We start from the raw sequence: 21,256 nt of genomic DNA on the forward strand, positions 1-21,256 counted from the left end.
TACACGATGATTTTCTACAAGGTGCGACTAAAAACAGACAAAAAGGTACATAGCAAGTTGAAGGTATTGTAAAAATTAATATAATAGGCTGACAGGAAAAAAGATCCATCTTAAATTTGCCTTAAATGCAAGCTTCCTTACGTCACCTTTATGAATGACGTACCTACGTTTACAATTTGGTAGTTTTGTATTGATTGGCTTTTGCTGGGCACCAGAATGTTAATATAGATATGAAAGTTTATAATGCTCTACTTTGTTGTTATTACTCTTGAAAATAATGTAATGATTTACGATAATAATATTTCGAAATGTATATAGCATTTGCATTAGAAATCACGCTTCAATTTGATTGAAAACATGCTCTAAATGATTTATTAACCTCCTTGACATATCGTAATTTGATATCGTAACAGAATATCAGCTGACTACCGGCGACAAATAATTTCCGTCATAAGTCGGCTGGAATTTTTTGTTGGTGAAACTCGTGGCTGTGTGGCGTCTATTTTTTCGGCTGGATATTTTATTTCGGCGGCCGGCTGGTATTTTTTGGTAAAACTGGCCTCTGCACAGCGAACGGACCCTGGTCCGCACCCCGGCAGCACCACTCAGTACCGGCCGGCGCGGCCCGAACGGTCGCGGCTGCGCGAGCGGCGCCGGTCGCGGTCCCGCGAACGGGAGCGGCGCCGGCCACCACCACCGCCGCCGAACCCTCCACCGCCGCCGCCGCGACCCCCGCGCCAGCCGCGGCCGCCGTCCCGGTCCCGCGAGCGCGACCGGCGCCGGCCGCCGCCCACATAGGACGGGCCGCGCCGGCCGTACAGCTCCTTCCGCAGCTCACGCGAGATCGGCTTCAGGTGCATGAAGTTGCAGAAGCCCGACCGCGTACACTCGCTGAAACAGATGACGTGAGGTGTCAGGGTCTAGTAGGTGATGCAGACTTAGTCAGATAGCTTTAGAACATTGTCACCTTGTAGGTAAGGCACCAATTGCTGGGTAATGACCAGGGGCGGAACGTCAGGTAAATATTGGGGTTTAGTAGCGCGTCCACAGACGAGTCATGCAATCAGAGAGTATGGTAAACATGCACTTAATTCAATATCATGTGGCATGATCGGGTAATTGACGTTCGGTATGGCCAGAGCGATCCCATCCGCGTAAAACCAGAACACTACAAGCTGGGTCAACACGAACACCTCATTTACACTGAGCCCTGTAAACTATCCTACATCAGACAGGCTTAGGCTACACGCCGCGGGCGACACACTCAATCATGACTCACCCGACTTCGTACTGCCGACAGCAGGCCTCGCGGAAGTCTGTGACGGGACTGAGCTCGGCGTGCACCGGCTGTCCGCCGAACCAGCGATTGTTGAGCTCCTGCACCGCCTTGTCGGCGTCCTCCTCGCGGCGGAACTTGACGTACACGTTGCCCACCAGGTGGTCGCCCAGGTTGTCACAGACGTTCATCTCCTCGATCTCGCCGAACTGGTGCAGGGAGGAGAATGATGAAGTGAGACGAGCGCTACAGGAGGTGGCAAACAGACGCATGGATAATGATAGGAATGGCTCGATTGTTCAACCACCGAATGGCGCACGCAGGAAACAATCGATGCAATTGGCTACAATGACGAACTACAAGGCAATGTACACGACTGGTACAGTAGGTCTACAAAATAAGTCCTCTCCGTATGCGGGCAGGTGGCGCCCGAGTAGCGCTCAGGCGGTAACTGCCCACTGGTGACCCGCATACGGCGGGGACTTATTTTGACCTACTGACCTACTGTACACTAGCTAAGAAAATAAATAAAACTACAAAAAAACAAGCAGCCACTGAACAAGCAGCCTAACAAGCAGCCACTGAAATCCCAGTTCCTGACCGCAGGGACGTGGTGAGCCGTCGGACGAACGCACCTTGGTCTCGCACTCGACGAACACGTCCTCAAAGAAGTTGTCAAAGTGCTCCTGCATCTCCTCGTCGGAGACGTTGGCCAGGTGGCTGCCGTCGGCCGACTTGGCAGAGTTCTGCGGGTTCACGTACAGGTTCTGCAGCACGATCGTCTGACTGAAGGTGGGCTTGTTGTGCAGCCGGGAGCAGCGCTCGCCATGACGGCACGCGCCGATCTTGAAGTAGAACGAGCAGTTGACCCTGGTGGAAGGGAGCAGCACGGTGAGAGGGGTTGGTGAGGGCGCTCCCTCCAGCAGCTTGCATCCGTTACAGAGTATAGCACTACTCGCTGAACAAGAATGACTGAAAAGCCATCTTAGTGGATGGTTCAATCAAGTAGCATGATCAAGAAGGCAAAAAAAAAAAAATTATTGCTCCTTCTGGCACAAAAGCCATATACTTATCAATTCAGTAGGCCCACAAGAATATCTTAAACACCTAGGTACTTAACATACTACAATGAATGAGCTTCATACAAGATATGATCAAAAATACATTTCAAGGTCAATTCATTTACATGAGCAATAAACATGCATGTTCTTGTCCATCCAACCTCACAAATAAATGATTAGCTAAAAGGTTACAAGGTACCATGACTTACCTAAAAGTCAATGTTTACCATGTAGCTGTTGCTTTAAATGCAGCTTCAAATTACTCCACCATACCATAGGCATCGGGCAGTTGAATGATCACATTTTGCCCAAAGGCAAAGACACCTGCCATGATCCAGGACTAGGATAATTACAGCGCCACAAAAGAATGCAAGAAGCTTAGTAAAATCAGTAGGTATAAATAGTTAATAGCTTCAGTGTAGAATTCCTTTCATAAAATTTATCTCATGTTTGGTGACAATCAATATTTTGTTTTGCATTCCCATAAATTAGACAGTGATACACCAAACAAAGCAAAGAATTCTCTGATGACTACCCTATCACCATTGGGACTTCACAGACAAACCAAGCCAACAATAAGCTCTTGCCATCATTCATACTGAAGCTCATGCTTACTTGTCTTTTTCTGTTCCAAAAATGGAGGCAAGATATTCAGCCATCTTGCCAGATGTGTGACAGCAGGGTGAACTCCTTCACTTCTCCATTAACAGGGGAACTGAAACAAACAAATCGGTTAAACACATATATCTATTCTAAACAGACAAGTGCACATTACTAACCCTATTATTGTTAATGACAATTGTTTTTAAAATGCTTCTCTTTTATAATATAGTTAAATGTTTTTTCTCCTAATGTGCATAGGTACAGGAAATATACATAAAATGTAGACATGGAGCAAAGTATGGTAGAAGGGCTAGTAAAAACTCACTAGCTTGGAAAACAACTACACACCAGCCCATGGTAAGCAACTAGCAAACAATGAACAAAGTGATTTGCTTGCTGCAGCCTGGCCCAATGTGCATCCTGTACACCACTCTCATTGAGGCTATCAGTAAGTTATCACTCTTATATAAGTAAGTTATACTCAATCCTCACTTGAGTGAAATAAGCAAAAACATTGTCTTACTAGCATTGATGAGACTCAGAGCCAAGAAAGAAGTCTTAACTCAGCATTGGTATCAATTCATATGGTGGGTAGTCAAGTCGTTACACCAGTTGCTACAAAATTCAGGACAGAGCTTACCCTATAAAGATGTTCAAACCGCCTTGGAAAATCTGCCCCAGAAAGTCAAAGTGACCCAGCAATGAGATTTTGTTGACACTACTGTACCCACCTACTTTGGAGTCTGAGTAAGGAATATGCTGCAATTGACTTTTTTCTGAAAGTTGGTGTCATGGAAAGCTGTCAGCCAGTTACTAGAACAATAAGCTTATCAAGTGCAGAAGGTTTAAAGCTTATTTATGTACATGTCAGCAGTCAGACTGCACACATGTCAGTGACATGAGAATTGAGACATCAACATTGACATGTCAGACTGTTGGTTTCTACCAGCACAGTTGAGCACCTACTGTGATTTTCATCCAGATGCATGCAAAATTGGCAGTTTTATTTCAGTTAATTGAGATAAATTGGCTCGCAGACAAAGTGATAAAGCAACACTAGTCTGTTAATAAAACAAAAATCCCATATTATTGCCTAGCAAATTTCCATCAGCACAAATCATTTTATGGCTGCTTTCAGCCAGTATAAATCAGAAACATAGCCTGACCCAACCTGACCTGGTCTGAGCTAAACCTACCTAAACTAGCATGTTGCAGCCTTACTTTGATCCAATGCTGAAATTCTACACAAACATTCAAATGGACAAAGATAGCAGAAGATTCGTGATGAACAATAAAAAGCAATGCTTAAATTAGCCTCCTGCCCAAACTAACTAGTAGGGCATTAGTAGAGCAGACATCACACGAAGGTTTTCCAACCGACGAGAGGCGCTGTAGGTTTGCAGGTTGTAGGGCAGGTTTGTAGGTTTGAAGATTGTAGGTTTTTAGGTTGCAGGTTTGAAGGTTGTACTTTGTAGGTTAGGTCAGGTCAGGTTAGGTTTGTTAACCCGCGCCCTGCTGGGGGGGTGTTTGAACACCCCCCTTGTGGTTTTTCGCAAATATCTCAAAAACGGCGGCGCGGAGCGCCGCCGTTTTTGGTACACCTTATCATACATCAATTCTACACATGTTGTGAAAATTTCAGACCAAGGTCATTCAAGGTCAGGTCACCAGGTCACTTGAAGTGACCTCACCTCATAAAAAGTTTCAATGTCTGTCATAGCTACACCGAGTGACCGATCGCTTTGAAACTTTCAGCGATTGCTAAGAGCAATAGCATGTATAAAATGTATATATCAGAATTTTGATATCGATGACCTAAGGTCATGTCAATTTTGCGACCTCCCCATTATAAGTCAATGGGAGAAAATTGAAATGCGCCTCTTTTGGACGAAAGACATTATAAACACTCCCAAACACTGAAATACAAGTGGTTTACAGGGTGGAAAGTAATTACGCGAACATACTTTTTCGTCTTATAACAATGGAAAAAGCGGCGGTAACATGAAAATTTCATCTTTTCATATATTCCTATTTATGTGCGATACACTGACAAAGGCGTTCAGGCATAATTGACATGAGCATGTCAAGCACTGTTGGCCAAAGCTTAGTCCACGCCTCCTGGAGCTGTCTGGTGAGGCAATCGATGTTGGTGGCTACTAGCAGCTCTTAAACGCTCTCCTGAAAAGTCGCCTGGATATTTTTGATCAAATTGAGGTCTGGGCTATTCCCAGATTGACCATTATATGCCCAGAAGAAGAACGGGTTCTCAAAGCACCAGTCTTGCGTCTTTTTGGCCGTGAGAGGAAGGACTTTATCAATCATGAAGAAGAGTTTCTTTGCGTCGGTCACAAAAGTGCGCTCAATCATTTTGCCCCTTTTGGTGCATTGATGGATTAGATAAAGAGACTCGTCTGGAAGGATGTTCCACTAGTTGTATACTTTATTTTTGGTGGCCTTGTTGGTCACTACATGCAATTCTGACACCATCCGGGCGCTCATAACACGCTGATGTGTGTTCCTTTGCCGGATGTTTGAAGGTTGGGACGGGCGGGACGTCGGACGCATCAGCAGCCCCCAACGCGTTGTTCTGCAGGTTTGACGGATGAAATAGCTTCGAAGATGTCTCACCCAACCACAAAGCCAGCTGCCTGTCCTCCTCTGTTCAGGTTTGGCGGTCTTTAGAAAACTTAAATTGACAATCCTGCTGTTAATTCATGAATTTTGGCCATCTCGATTGTTTGTACGGCTTGATTTTCGAATTTTCACGGATTTATGCATGAATCGTGATATCTTAGATCGGGTACCCGGCCAAAGTAAACCATTTCGCCTGTTTTCGGGTCGACTGTTGTCGTTTGGTCGCGGAAATGGTGACCACCCATTCGGCGCCTGAATTCGCCGAGGTTTTACTGCCGCCAACGGCTTTGCTTTTTAAGTCCTCTTAAGTTTTATTATGCTTCAACCAAAGGTGTAATTGAGTAATGCTGGTGCCGAGACCGTTCCGAGTCCCTTCCGCACCAATCCAGCCAAAATAATCACAAACGCTTTCCCTGGCAACTTCAAATTGAGCTCTTTGCCCATTTTGGTCTTGAGCAGCGTATGGCGTCAGCACCACTCGAAGCCGAGAGGTGTTGTAGACCTTTCAAGTCATTTTTCAAAGTAAGGTCACTTTTGTTAGATGAGGCGACAACAAACACGACCAGTCATGTTCCATAACAGCCCGCGCTCATACAAAATCTCCACTGACGGGCGAAATTGTAAGAAAATACATGTTCGCGTAATTACTTTCCACCCTGTAGACACACTGAACATGAAAATGGTGTCCGTGACCCCTGTTTATGCCCTGAGGTCATCTTAGGTCACGAATAGTATCTAACAGTTTTTCGCAAATAACTTTTGATAGAGGCATGCTAGAGCGATGAAAACGCCTTAGATGTGTTCAGCTCGACGATACGGATCGACTGATATGCAACATGACCCTTTCCGGTCAGGTCATGACCTTGACCTGAGGTCAAATTTTCAAGTTGACCTTTCAAGGTCAAGTTATAGTTCATTCGATGCGTCTTGACGAGAGGAACACGATGCCGGTAAAAGTAAGCTCGTACAAGGCTTGGGTCAAAAATTATTGCAGAAAAACTGTTTCCAAAAAAATCGGCTATTTTTGCAGTTTTTGCCCCCTGCAGGCAAAACCGTTGACGTTAGGTCAAATCTGAGACAATTACCCAGAAAGGGCGTTAATAGGGCTATCGAATGCGCTTTTCCGCGGCGCTGTAGCTCTATTGGTTCCCGAGTTATGCGTTGGCTTCTTGGAAATTGTCGACATTCGACCTGAAAATGGGCGAAACTTTGCCTTCAATGACCTCTGGTGACCTGACCTTTGACCTGACCAAAAAATTGACCGAAGTGATTTCCTCATTATTTTTGACGCTCTTTCGAACGCCGCCTTCCGTGTATCGCTACGTGGCCCAGGAGCCGAGTTAGAAGGGGGGGTGTTCAAACACACCCCCCCCCCCAGCCTGTCTGCAAAACGTGGCAGGCTTCGACGAGATCTCGTCGGGGCAGACACCACAGGTTGGGGCAGAAATAGGGGCAGATTTCAGGAAGATTGGGGCAGAAACAGGAAAATCTGGTGCAGAAGTTAAAAAATTGACACAGAAGTGATTTTCTCAGCTTCTCACTGCTTCCTACATCATTATATCGTTACATTATTTGCATCATTAGGGGCAGGAATTGGGCTGCCCCTGGACTCAGCATTCTGATTCGGGGCAGGATTTTGTCTGCCCCAAAAATCTTGTTGAGCTCCCTGCCATGTTTTGCAGACTGGCCCCCCAGCAGGGCGTGGAAATCCAGGACCCCCAGCCGGGCGCGGATTTAGGTTTTCCTAGAAAAAACACCTGTGGGTTTGGGTATGGTGCCTCTCCTTGGTTGGAAAACCTTCATGTGGCGTCTGCTCTACTAATACCACCAACAGTAGGTAGGTACCACCTTGACCTTAAAGGGACCCTCCCACCTTAACATTAGTTTTGAGTTGAGATAGCCAAGTTTGCGGCCAGGCTCAGAAACCACCATTTATCCTGGTCGCAACCCCCGCAGCTTTATGGTGTTCAAGAAATTTCTTCCCTTTACTTGCAGGGTGGGACCAGCGTGGTCCCTATCTCTTAACCATTACGGGAATCTGATGACGTCATCAGGCTTTCGAACGTCCGTTAAATATTTGACTAAAACGATTTGTAGCACGCGGTGGTACCTATATGCTGCTTTGCGCGCAACAAATGCCGCACTTTCAAATAAAGTCGCTAGGAACAGCGGAGATCCCAAAAAGTAAACAAAAGTAAAAGTCTAATATCTTGAAAACCGGTGAATATTTTTCGATGAAATTTGGTAGATATTCGTTTTTGCTCTTTCTGAACCGAGCGACATCACTTTCATGCCAATTCATTAACTTCTTTGAAGGTGGGAGGGTCCCTTTAAACATGTGAAACATTTCCCAAAAATCTAACCAGCAACAAGCACCCAATTCAAACAAAAATGTCAGGAAAGTACTCATCTATAGCACAGGGTCACACAACAAATTGAAATATAGATACAAAACATGCCCAGTGCTAATGCCCACTTGCACTGCTCAAGCCTCAGGCCTCAGGGAGTCAAATATCTATATGACTGAACTAGCCACAATGAACAGAATTATGCGACATGTTAAAATAATAACGATAAAATGTAAAAAACTCAAAACACCCACCACTTACATACAGCTACCATTTAGGGCCTTGCAGCGGCGTATTTAGAAAATCGCGAAGGGGGGGGCCAAGGGTTTGGAGGGCGCCACCTCACCCAAGGAGGGCGCCATACGGTCGCGAGATAAAAAATCACTCAACGGGGGGGGGGGGGGGGGGGGTTGGGAGGCGTTTTTTACCATGCCACCAGTTTTTTTTTTGCGTAACCTCGTATAGGTCGTGCTGCATTGATTTTGCATCGTGTGTATTCTTTATACTCCAGGTCACAAAAGGTCAAGTGGTCTTGAAACATAGACCCGGGAACAGGGGGGGGGGGCAGCGGGGGCGCTTGCCCCCCCAACTTGAGAGCCGAGGGGGCGGCGCCCCCTCAACATTGAGGCAGCGAGAAAAGATCTTTCCTCCCTTTTCCGGACTTCTTTCCTTCTTGTTTCCTTTATACATCTACACATCAACACACGGCATTTTCTTTGCCATCCGAATGGTTTCTGCTGATACAGTATCGATTTGACAACATCTGCTATTGTCATCCCGCTTTGATTTGGGCCTGACCTTGGCCGTAAGTTTGGCAGGCCAGATTTTATGCTGCACCAGCTTGAGTCAACTTTGAGAAATACATAACGTACAACGGTGGTAAAATCGTTGCTATAGGTATAACACAGTTTACCCGCTCCGGGTGTGATGGAGGGGTGTGGGGCAATGAGTGCACTGACGTGGCGCCCTCGGAGGGCCGGTATGGGATTAAAGCTCAGCGACACTGAGGGCTTGTGTGGTGCCTTCGGTTATCGGTAGCACCCTCAGAATCACCGGCGTAGGGCCCTCAGGGCCGCCGGTAAGGGGCCTTTAGAGGCACCGGTGTGGGGCCGCCATGCAGGTGCCGGTGTGGGCGCTCAGAGGTGCTAGTGTGATTCTCTCAGAGGCGCCGATTAGGGTCCTTACAGGCGTTGCTGTGGGCCGGGCCCTCATAGACGCTGGTGTGGAGCCGTTACAGACGGGTGTGGGGCCTTTAGAGCTGCTGACGCGAACTCTCTACAAGCCGGCAAGGGGTCTCAGTGACCGGCAAGGGGTCCTTAGGCCGGCAGAAGAAGTCCTGTGGGGTCCTTAGAGGCTGGCATGGTACTGTCAGACGCCGGTGGGGCCCTCAGAGTCACCGGTGTGGGGCCCTCAAAAGTCACCAGTGGGTGGCCTTTAGATGCGCAGGTGTTGGTTGGGTCCTCAGAGCCGCCGATATAGGGCTTTAATAGGCACTGGTGTAGGCACTCAGAGTTGGAGGTGTGAAACCCTCAGAGACACCGGTGTGGGCCCTCATAGGCGCCGACGAGGGCCCCACAGTTGCCGTTATCGGGCCCTAAAAAAATAAGTGTTAGAACATCACAGGCGGGAAATGCCCCTACAACTGGCCCCTCATAGGCCGGTAAGACCTCTCAGAGGCCAGTAACGGGCCTTTGGAGACCACCGAGGTGCCCTTAAAAGCCGCAAGAGGCCCTCAGAAGCCGGCGTGGGGCCCTTATGGAGATCTTAGGGTGGCTATTTAGGGCCCGTGAGGTGCTCTAACGAGCCCCATGGGGCCCTTCTGAGTAGAAATATGGCCATCGTAAACCCTCAGCGGTCAAATGGCGACGCAGAGCCCCTCGGACCCGAGGGTCCCTTTTATCCCGATGGGGGGTGGGGGTGGGGTGGGGGGGGGGGGGGGGGTGGGGGTTACGTGTCCCCTTAGACCCCTAGCTATGCCACTGTTTCATATGCATCATGTCAGGCATTTTAGGCTCGCCCCCCCCAACTTGAAAATCGTTCCCGGGCCCCTGTTTTGAAATGCTGCGCCGAAGGCGCGCGAAATTTTTGAAAACAACCTTTTCCTCCGCTTTTTAGGCACGCCTTTTATACGATCACTGTTCAAAGCTCCTCTCGCTCTTTTACCAAATTTGAAGGTATAAAAAATACCTAAGGTTTGGTCGGGCCGCTGCCACACAAACTGTATAGAAAGCTTGGCTCATGGGTGTCGATGTATAAAAGTTTATTGGCGGTGGCATATCTACGCACCAGATCACAGTATCGGATTGATACCGGAGCGCGAGATGCGTAAACATCATCCAAATTACCTCAGACCCAGGGTATATTGAGTGAAGGGTAGGACGAACTTTGGTAGGAATTTCTAGTATAACTACTAGAAAACCTACTATATGTGGTCGGGACTAGCAAAAAGTTAGTTCAAACTAGAATATGGTAGCGCTTATGGTTGGCAGTCGTGGCGCGCACGTGACATTCATTTCTTAAAATTCTTAAATAACAGGTTTTAGGGGCCGATTAGTGGGTAGATACATTCAATTAGCTATTAATAATTGATTATGCAAACATTCAAGAATCTACATCATTCAATTCTAGCCAAAATCACTCGGCGCGCCCAGGATTCGAACTCACGACCCTCCGATCCGTAGCCCGATACGCTACCGACTGCGCTACCGAGGACCGCGCGCCGACGATCGGAGAGGCGGATCGCGGGTGCTGGCGTGCAGAGAAATCTTTACCCTGTATGCCGTAGAAGATCGGCTGGGTTTCGTGAAAAATGGTAGAGGAATTGTCGAAAGAAAATTCATCGATCTATCATTTGAGACTAAGAACCATTGATTCCTTCAAAGGTTGACCGAGATATCGCTCGCCGAAAACAGGCCATTTAACATGTGAACCCTATGGGCTGGTAGGAAATGTACGCCGTGGAGCAGCAGTGCTACCAACTAACTTCGGCGGGGGCCGCCTCAGACCAGCCTTCATAGCCTTCTCACAGGTGCATACAGTGTACCCACATAACCAGTTTCAATCACCGAAACTTCAGATGCCTGCTGTTGCGGCCGAACCTGTTGACAATACTTAATCGTAATACATATAGATGCCATGATGCACGTTAAGTAGGATCAATCCGTTAAGACCAAAGACGTGTTTTATGCATCGTAGAGCGTAGATAGTTTTGGTAGGTATAGGTACTTCATTCATTGTGCTGAATGCACGTTCATTTGTGGCAGTTTTCACAGGCAAGACATCAACTATGTGCAATAGAACGACTAAGTTGAAGAACATGCCAAAGGAGTAAATAAATGATAGGAGGGCAGCGATCAACGGATGTTGCCAATAGGTAGAAGGGCTGCGATCCACAGGAGGGCGCTAATAGGTAGAAGAACCCCGATCAACATCCCGAGTTTCGACAGTAGGGCACCGATAGGTAGGAAGTTGGCGAGCAGCAGGAGGGCGCCAATGGATAGAAGGGCAGCGATCAACAGAAGGGCACCAATAGGTAGGAGGGCCCCGATCAACAATCAACAGGAGGGCGCCACCAGGTAAGAGGGTGGCGAGGAACAGGAGAGCACCAATAGGAGGGTGGCGATCAACAAGAGGTCGCCAATAGGTGGGAGGGCGGTCATCAACTGCAAGTCGCCAATGAGCGGAAGGGTGACGATTAACATGGGGGTGGCAATGGTGAGGAGGGCGCCTTTGCTCAAGAGGATGACACGAACAGGACGGCGTCTGTGCGGAGGGCGCTGGTCAACAGGAAGGTGCCAGTAGATAGGAGGGCGGTGATCAACAGGAGGGTGCCAGTGGTTAGGAGGGCGGCGATCAACACGAGGGCGCCAATAGGAGAAGGGCCCCGATTAGCATTCAACAGGAAGGACTAGGGAACCAATAGGTAGGAGGGCGGCACTGAACAAGAGGGTGCCAAAAGGGAGAAAGGCGGCCTTCAAAATTTCACATGAGGGCGCAATAGGTAGAAGAGCGCCAATAATTATGAGGACGCCGATCAGCAGAAGGGCGGCAATGTGTAGCAGGGTGGCGACCTACAGGAGGGCGCCTTCGGGTGAGAGGGCGCTTATTTACAGGACAGCGGCTTACATAGGCGACCACCGTTACGCTTAGAGAGCTACAGCCTACAAATGTGGTTGGAGAGCGCCCGAGGGAGCCCTCCAACCGTATTTGGAGGGCGTATTTGGAATGGGCGTCCTCCGAGGGCGCCCTCCATCCGTATTTTCCCTGTAAACACATTCGCGATTGGAGGGCGCCCTCCAGTCGCGATTGTTTTTCGATTCGATTATATCACAATTGCATTTGCGATTGGCAATCGCAAAGGGCGCCTTCGGCGCCCAAGGGGGGGGCCATGGCCCAGTGGCCCCCCCCCCCTGCCTACGCCCCTGGGGCCTTGCAGCTACCTATCTTCCACCGGCGTGTGTGTAATTATTCTGTGTATTTTCAGCAGGCGCGTGCGATGACGCGACGCGCCACTTATTTGCGTCGTATTTGTCGCCGATTTTATATTCAGCGTTCGTCCAATTGAGCATTACTTTGAAGACTTCTGGGCCAATGACGTCATTAGTTGATGCTTCGAGTCGGGGCCTTGGGGCCGGGCCAAGTTAGGAGTTCCCTATAGGCTATATACATAGATTTACAGTCTGTATATCTATGCCTTTATACCGTGGGATTAGGTTTGGATTAGGTATTCGATTAGGTAAGTATGGGTATTAGGATAAGGATTATTATTATTATTATTAGGATTAAGGATTATTAAGGTGGATGAAAAAATTGAGCTCCTGACCAAATCCATCTCGGACCACTGCAAACTGGTGAACCGAACACTGCGGCAGCTGGAAGAGCATGCAGTTGATCAGACTAAAATGCTTGAAAGGACTGTTAGACAGCAACACGAGGAGAAGGCCTCCTATGCGGAAATAGTCAAAAGCTCCTGCTCGGCTCTGACAGATTCTGTTGCAGAGAAGCTCAATGGAATTAGTGGAACTGCCCAGCTATCAGAAAACAAGTCCCAGTCCTCCAGGGACATCCACAAGACTGTCAGCACGGTTCTGGACAAAGAGCGTAGGAAGTTGAATGTGGTAGTGTTCAACTTGCCCGAGAGCACACCTGAGGATGGTGTAACAAGAGAGGAAAAAGACCTCAGTAAATTTAAAGACATTGTCAAAGAAAATCTGAAGCTGGTCGTCAAGGCTTCAAAGTGCTATAGAGTTGGCAAATTACAGGAAAACCGCCCAAGACTGCTCATTCTAACTCTCGAGGATCTGGACTCCAAGATTGAACTGCTTAGACTGTCGTCTCAGTTGCGGCATTCGGAAAGCTGGAACAATTTGTACATTAACCCAGATCAGACACCTGCTGAGCGAGAGGCCCACAGACTGCTGCGACAAGAGCTTGCACAGCGACGTGCTGCAGGTGAACAAGATATTGGCATCAGAAATGGCAACATCATCAAACTGAAGAGTGGAACTGGCCGGTCAGGTGGACCCAGCAGTTTCCGTGAAGTTCAGCCACCTGCCCGATTGAATCTGGATACAAGTGCCCCCCAGCAGGTGCAATCCAAGCAATCAAAGCAAAAATGACTAACCAATGCATGTGGGAAGGGCGTTGGGCTTACTGTTTTGTACACTAATGCAGACCAGTTTATCAATAAGAGAGATTGTCTACTAGCTGAAATAGCTGGCTCTGAACCAGATGTAATGATGATTACAGAGGTGTTGCCAAAAGCCCAAGTCCTAGCCCTGTCGACAGCTATTGTCAGTTTCAAAGGTTATAAGGTGTACACAAACTTTGACCCTGATGCCGCCAATCTTGGGAAACAGGGACTGCGAGGTATTTGTGTCTATGTTAAGGACCAAATCAGATGTCAGCCTGCTAGCTCCTCAGCTCTGGAGGGGGTTGAGTCTGTCTGGCTAGCCCTGAAGCTCAAAGGCAGAGACACTTTAAGGTTGGGTTGCCTGTACAGAAGTCCCAGTAGCTGCCTGGAAACAAGTACAGACTTGATATGCAAAATGCTGGAAGAAAATCGCAACAGCTCATCACACATGCTTGTCACTGGTGACTTTAACTACCCTCACCTGAACTGGGAGACTATGTCTAGTCCTGCCCGAGAAAATCACCCAACTCATCTCTTTCTTAAGAAGCTGACAGATCTGTTTTTGATTCAGCATGTTACAAAACCAACACGATACAGAATTGGAACAGTCCCTAGTCTTCTAGACCTGGTTCTCACAACCGAAGAAGGAATGGTATCCACCATAGAATACCTTCCCGGACTCAGCAAAAGCGACCATCTAGTCCTCAGGTTCACTGTTCACTGCTATACAGTTCCAAAAGCTGCCCAATTCACAAAGAAACCTGCCCTGAATCGAGCTGACTATAACCTGTTGAGGAGTAAAGCAGCTGAAGTAAATTGGGCCCAAATCCGGAACATGCATCCACAATGTGCCTATGAGTTCCTTGAGAGAACTGTATCAATGCTAGTTGAGCGACATGTGCCCAAGACTCGAACAGGCAAAACAAAAAACCTGTACATGAACAGAGAAGCCTTACAGCTACGCAAGAAGAAGAGGACCCTGTGGGCTACATACTCCAGGACTCTAGACAATGAAGATCTCTCAAGATTCAACACATGTCGCAACAAACTGAGAAAAATGACTAGGAACTTGAGAAGAGATTTCGAAACACAGATCGTTAATGAGGTGAAGTACAACCCAAAATCTTTTTGGAGGTATGTAAATTCCCGCCTCAAAACCAAACCAGGGATTGACGTTATTGAAGACGAGCTAGGTCAACCAAGGAGCTCACCCAACGATAAGGCAGATCTGCTCAACCGGTATTTCTGCAGCGTCTTCACCACTGAGGACCAGACCTCTCTGCCAGAACCTGAGCACCACTCTCTTCCTGGGGGCACCCTGTCTGAAGTGACTATAACACCAGAAGAGGTTTACCTGAAACTCCTAAAGGTTAATGTTTCAGGAGCCCCTGGCCCTGATGGGCTGCATCCCCGCGTGCTCAAGGAGCTAGCTCCACAGCTGGCCTGCCCACTTGCAGTCATCTTCAATGCTTGTATCCAGACCTCTTGCATACCAGTTGAATGGCGCCACGCTCTTGTCGTACCGATTTTCAAGAAGGGACCAAGGCAATCGGCGAGCAACTACCGACCAATTAGTCTCACATCCATCGTATGTAAAGTCATGGAAGCTATCATGAGAGACAAGATAATGAGCCATCTCACAATGAGCAACTTGCTTAGTCCCCACCAGCATGGTTTTCGCCCTCGCCGATCTTGTAGTACCCAGATGCTGGAAGCTATGGACATCTGGACCCAGACGATTGAGGCCAAGCAGCCACTGGACGCTGTGTATCTAGACTTCAAGAAGGCCTTCGACTCTGTGCCTCATGGTAGACTCCTGTTGAAGCTGGAGACTTACGGCATAGTTGGCAAGACTCTGGACTGGGTAAGAGCCTTCCTTGCTGACAGAACCCAGCAGGTCGTAGTCGAAGGGGTCAAGTCCACAAGATCAACTGTAACCAGTGGAGTGCCTCAGGGCTCTGTCTTGGGACCTCTTCTGTTTCTGCTCTATATCAACGACTTACCTGGCCACATCTCGTCCTCCATCAAGCTGTTTGCTGATGATTGCAAAGTGTTTCGCCCTGTGCACTCCCCAGAGGCTAGAGACGTGCTCCAAACCGATTTAAATGAACTTGGAAACTGGTCGCAGCTGTGGCAGCTTCCGTTCAACTTGGATAAGTGTCACGTACTACACCTTGGCCCTGGAAACCAGAACGCGACATACACAATGCTGGGGAGACCATTGGAGGCCACGGAGAGTGAGAAGGACCTGGGAATAGTTGTCGACGGGTCGCTCGACTTTCACCAGCAGACCGCAGCAGCTGTTGCTAGGGCAAACAGGGTTCTGGGCCTGGTTAAGAAATCGTTCGTGAACCTCGACGCGAAGTCTCTGCCCTTGCTTTTCAAGTCCCTGATTCGGCCTCACTTGGAGTTTAGCAACTGCATCTGGGGCCCCTACTCGATAGGCGACCAAAAGCTGGTTGAGAGGGTGCAGCGCAGAGCAACGAAGCTGGTGCCAGAGCTGCGTTCGAAGCCTTACTCTACGAGACTGCGTCTGCTTGGTCTACCGTCGCTGACGTACCGCCGACGACGGGGCGACATGATCGTCATCTACCAGATCCTCCACGACGCGATGGACGTTGACGATGAACTTCTTCGCCTGTCCGAGACTGGGATCACGCGGAGTCACGGCTTCAAGCTCCACAAGCCCCAAGCCATCTCTAGAGCAAGACGGAACTTCCTCAGCGTCAGAGTGGTCAACAGTTGGAACAGTCTGCCTCTACACGTCGTTACTGCACCCTCTGTCAACACCTTTAAATCCCGACTGGACATCCACTGGGAAGCTATCCGCTTCTCCTCTGCCTTCGACGACCAGTAACCTTCCACGAGCTAGTACTTAGAGTAAAGATCCGGACCAACAGGTCTACACAGGCCTCTAAATTCCGTGTACTCCTAAGGCAAGGCAAGGCAAGGCATTATAAATGCTTCATCCATGGCCGGGCCATGGTACCATTTGGGTCTGGGATGTCCGTGAAGTTAGCGTCAGCAACTGACGCTAACTTCACGGACATCCATTTGGGGGCTTATATTTCGTACTTTCGTTCATGTTTATTTCACTGCTCAGCACTCAATCCGCATGGCTGGCAAATATTTCAACCAGTGTTTAGCATGTATGCCATATGTATGCATATTGATCTAAGCCTATGGGCTATGGCTCATCTATGACTGCGCACGGATCCTCCAAGACCTTGCCCAAGATTGAGATTCTTCAAGAAGCTTCCACGTTCCCACTCGAACCTGCTCGGGTCCGGATGATCACCTCAGTGCTCTGCTACTCTGTTGAAGATTTGGTCTAAGTTTGCTTCCTGTTTGAGGTCACCACTCACCTGAATCTTCTAATAGCTATCTAGTTAGAAATCAATGGGCAGTCAGTCTTGTGTTCAATGCTGTTACGTTGGCATCAAGGCCCAAGGGTGTGAGGCGATGCGAAACAGCTATTGCTTTTGTGGTGATATGTTGCCCGCCCAGTGCCCACTGTCTCATTTCGCTACCTACGCAGGTCTTATCTTTATCACCACATCCTTTACGGAATACTTGTCACCTCTCCAGTGGTTCCAATTGACACCAATGTGATTGTCGGTTATTCCAGACAGGTATTGGCCATTTAAATTTTGCCTGTAGCAATGGTCGTACCAGCCAGCACCCTTGTACAATTGAGCGCAGTTATTTGGGCTTTGGTCATGGTCCTTGTCCTTGGTGGTGAACCTGTGGCCATTGTGGTAGCTGAAGCTGTCCCCGGCGTCGCCGCTGTAGTTAGCCACCGAGAGCCGGTAGCCGTCGGCCTCGGACGCCACTCGGAACTGCTGGTAGACGGCGAATCGCCTCACTCCGCCAAAGTCGGCCAGGTCGACGCGCATCTGGTATCGGCGGTCCCGCGGACTGGTCATCCTCCACAGCGACTCCAGGCCCCACCAGAACTCCCCATCCAGCTCGCCGAAGCCCTCGCGGTACGCCTGCCACAGAAGACAGAAGTGCTGTCTGGGCTGGATGTCGGCGCGCCGCTGGACGACGGTCCAGCCGCCGCCGTCCGACTCCATGTCGCAGTAGGCCGGGATGGGCGGCACGGACCGGTCCAGACCCAGCTGCAGCAGATGGATGCCGCTGGCGGTGCCCGCTGGCAGCTCACTGCAGTCTCGGGGCAGCGGGGCCGGGTCACACGACCGCTCCGCCATCTGAGCGGCCCAGCCGTCCAGACGGGACTGCTGGGCTGCCAGGAGTGCTGTCAGACCGTCCAGCCGGGCGGACAATCCGCCGTCATCTGCCGTCTTCGTGACGAGCTGAGAGGCCAGATCGTCCACTCGGGAACCGAGGACGTCTTGGGCAGAGTCCAGCGTCAGGAGTCTAGCGTCAAGAGTATTCAGTCGCGAGTCGACCGAGTTTAGTCGCGAATCGAGTGTCTCCACACGGGAAGTTAGACTGCCGATCGCTGGCTGTAGCCGGGCTGTGACCCTCTGCTCCAGGAGACGCACCACCTCCCCCGGACTGGTGCTGGTGCTGACTGGCTGGGGCTGGTCGGCTCCACACCAGCTCACCAAACACAGAACAGTCAGGACAGGAACGCAGCGCCGAGCTAACCGTTGCATGACGGTGGGTAGGTCGGCTTCACAGGCTACAGCAGAGTCGAGCGGGCTAATCGGTCACTACAGACACCGAGCCACCAGATGCGGCGGTCGACGGCGCAGCGGGGACGGACACTGACGCGCTGAGAACGGCGGAGCTATGGCGCCGATTGCCGATCACGCAAACATGATCGGCAGTTTATTTATACAACAGTCAGCGTGGCATTCCACGGGGCTCGCCGCGGGGACAAGTCCGCGATCGGTGCTACATTGAGGGACCGAGGGTCAAAGAGCTGTGGTTGTACTGTGCCACGCCACCCATTTGTGTGCAATATGGAGAGTTGATATGTGTCCTCTTCTCGAGAACTTAATTTGAAAGCTTTATAAGCATACAAACAACAGTGACCAGATTCAAAATATATTTAGAGCTAAGGCGAATCTGACCTAACATAACAGTTTCCTTCGCGCACAAGACCAAAAACAAGCGAGGTACAGCAGGCAGGCACTGCGATCGCAGAAAGAGCTGTTCACCCGATTCAGCAGCTGCAGTCACCGACTCGAAATACACGTCGGCCTCGACCAACACGAGTCGAAATACACCAAAGCACGGTACGGTGACCTTGTAGAAGGCGGCCCGGACCTCTCTATCGACGCCCTGGCATTGACCACACATTAGCGCGCCCAACTGGACTGGAGGCGCGCTCGACTCGACAGGAGAGACCGAGAGGACGGTGCCGAGCACATAGTTCAGAGAAGAAGTATTGCAAGCAGAACGCTCTCCGCCACTGCGCGACAGTCAGCGGCGAGACTTTTACACCGACTCGTCGTCTGTGAACAGTATCAGTTAGTACCACTCACTCACACACTCGAGCACACGCACATTTCTCTGAGTCTTTATACGTTTGTGGCGCACCTTTGGGGATCGGCGGGTAGCGACCAGCGGCACCCGGCTTTGATCCCCAGCTCTGCGAGAGTCCGGTTCAGACGCAGCGCGCACGAAGGCTCCCGCTCGGACCTCGAGGTCTTAGTGCCCGCGTCTCGGTGGGTGCGTCGGCGCCAGCGGCCGCGCGCCGTGGTGGTGCGGGCTGCGATCGCTCGGACGGCTGTCGGACTGTCACTGGTGTGCGCAGGCTGGGCCCCGGCGCTGGCTGGCCCAGGAGTCCCACCATACCACTGGAGGCTGTTGGGCCACGGCCAGTCTACGAGTACATGTTGTACTCGATCCAGTCCTCCAGCGAGAAGATGGCCTGGTTCGTCTTCTCCGGGTCACGGTCACGGAAGATCTCTGCAAGAAGAGGTTGAAGTGAGCATTAGAGAAAGCACGCGATGGAAGGAGAAAATACGTACGGCAGCCTACTGCTATACGAAAATACAGGAAACTCGCCCGTTCGACTGCCTGCATAAGGGTAGCGATGCTGTCCCAAAGAAAAGGCTAATTTGAAATTATTACATTGTTTATAGAGGCGCAAGAATAATACGGTTCAAAACTTTGGTCTATGGTAGCGTCAATGTCTCAGCCGATCACGTGTTGGTTGCCCTGTTGTGAAGATTCCTTGCGACAGTGACAAAAAGCTTTAGCGTTTCTAATGCGAACTCGTGACCACTTACCCATGCAGGTCTTCAGTTTCACTGCGCAGGCCATGAAGTCGTCGAACGCCACGTTGCCATCCTTGTCGCCGTATCTGAAACACAAATTGCCAGTGTGACACCACCAGTAAATTCTGAACATCAATCAAATCAGAGATCATTCGTATTGAAAGACGTGCACCAGCGACTGCCTGCAAATAAGAGAAACACGTGCAGGAGACTGTCACTCGACCTCACTGGTGCATCATCGAGCTGAATATTGTTTCCCGGCCTCACCTGTGCATCAGCGAGTTGAGCAGGTTGTTGTTGACCCGGTAGCCGGCCTCGTTGAGCGCCGAGCGCAGTTCGAAGGCGCTCAGCAGGCCGGTGCCGTCAGCGTCGTGCTGCTTGAACACTGTCTTCCAGATGCGGATGCTGCTCCACAGAGTTTTGAACTCCTCCAGACCGAGTTTGCCCGAGTTGTCGACGTCCATCAGAGCGATCATCGAGCGGGCAGTGTCCTTGCTGAAGCCCTCAAACTCGAACTCTGAGTGGGGAAGCAGAACGGACGGCGTTAGGCGAGCAGAGAGGCGGATAGCGCTTATACAACACCTCTTGGATGGGGCCGAGATAACACGGTGCTGGGTCTGGACAGTGGATACAAATTACAAATATGTGCCATATGAAAAGAAAATAGTTGAAATTCGTTACAGTGGAATCACACTATGTTGCTTGCCAGGGTATCGCCATCAGGTATGCGAGGAACTCGGGTCAATTCACAGACTAAATCTACTGGGGACGGATAAAGTTAAAAAAAAACTTGGACTAAGTTACTTTCAAAGTGATCGATCGTTTTGATTAATAATAACGTTGAAAGTAGCTCCAAAATAATTTGTGCGATCTGCATGATCTGATGTGTAAAAGCCAAAACATCGAGAATGCATCGCTAAAACTGACTGTGTTAATGGGATGCGTTATGCCTTCAAAAGGAAATTGCTTTCGGATCAAGACAAAATGGTTTTCAGGACAGATTATCTGTTATGCCTACTGTTCATAGTTAGCAATTAGCAGCATCAGCATAAAAGACAGGTGCTGCCGTGCTCAATGATGGCATCGTCATGCCACGAAACATTACGAGCTACAAAGGCCAGTGGTCAGAACAGTAAATGAGCATATGCCATAGCATGCAAGCATTCTTCTTTCAAAGAATAGAGGAGGTATGCCATCCGTGGTAGCAGACGAAGATAGCGAATCCTTAGTCTCCCCAACTGAGGAAGAATAACCAAAGGACGTGCATAGGTGATGCCCATGTTGTAGCACAGAGATTGTGTTTGGACATAAATTCGTAGATGAAATAGAGAGATCAGATCACGAGACAATATCGATAGAATGGTCAAACAACTTACGGCTGAACTCTGCACGGCCGCGTGAAAATGGACACAGGTTAGTGAGGGACAGACTTGACACCCAAACATCGTATTATGATTGGGTCACTAAAAATACAGTTGGGGGCACCTGATCTACCAAACATATGAAAA

At 49.5% G+C, this 21,256-nt stretch overlaps 3 protein-coding genes across 19 annotated transcripts in view; all 3 read right to left on the bottom strand.

Annotated features, from left to right (window-relative positions):
• Positions 1–560: 560 nt before the first annotated feature.
• On the bottom strand, positions 561–3,055 carry LOC122386817 (splicing factor U2AF 35 kDa subunit-like protein). The gene is made up of 4 exons (XM_043376457.1): positions 2,953–3,055; positions 1,912–2,146; positions 1,280–1,485; positions 561–891 (listed from the first exon to the last, which is right to left on the bottom strand). Exons 1-4 carry the CDS (start codon positions 2,994–2,996, stop codon positions 606–608), a joined length of 771 nt encoding a protein of 256 aa, XP_043232392.1. The 5' UTR covers positions 2,997–3,055; the 3' UTR covers positions 561–605.
• Positions 3,056–16,748: 13,693 nt separating this feature from the next.
• On the bottom strand, positions 16,749–18,176 carry LOC122386818 (techylectin-5A-like). The gene is made up of 3 exons (XM_043376458.1): positions 18,169–18,176; positions 17,227–17,934; positions 16,749–16,830 (listed from the first exon to the last, which is right to left on the bottom strand). The coding sequence occupies exons 1-3, from the start codon at positions 18,174–18,176 to the stop codon at positions 16,749–16,751; spliced, it is 798 nt and encodes a 265-aa protein (XP_043232393.1).
• Positions 18,177–18,554: 378 nt separating this feature from the next.
• LOC122386800 (calpain-B-like) overlaps positions 18,555–21,256 on the bottom strand; it is a 52,186-nt gene continuing 49,484 nt past the window's right edge. For 10 of the 17 annotated variants that reach the window (XM_043376425.1, XM_043376422.1, XM_043376413.1 and 7 more), the window contains 3 exons: positions 20,016–20,265; positions 19,761–19,834; positions 18,555–19,437 (listed from right to left, as the gene is read on the bottom strand). In XM_043376425.1, the coding sequence (XP_043232360.1) occupies positions 19,352–19,437; positions 19,761–19,834; positions 20,016–20,265 (410 nt within the window). In that variant the 3' untranslated portion in view covers positions 18,555–19,351. Of the gene's footprint in view, positions 19,438–19,760; positions 19,835–20,015; positions 20,266–21,124; positions 21,134–21,256 lie in introns of all 17 variants that reach the window. The other 7 variants (XM_043376418.1, XM_043376423.1, XM_043376419.1 and 4 more) reach the window with 1 other exon arrangement.

The sequence above is a fragment of the Amphibalanus amphitrite genome, unplaced genomic scaffold (genome assembly GCF_019059575.1).
Source record: "Amphibalanus amphitrite isolate SeventyFive unplaced genomic scaffold, NRLGWU_Aamphi_draft 000263F_arrow, whole genome shotgun sequence".
Lineage (NCBI taxonomy): Eukaryota > Metazoa > Arthropoda > Thecostraca > Balanomorpha > Balanidae > Amphibalanus > Amphibalanus amphitrite.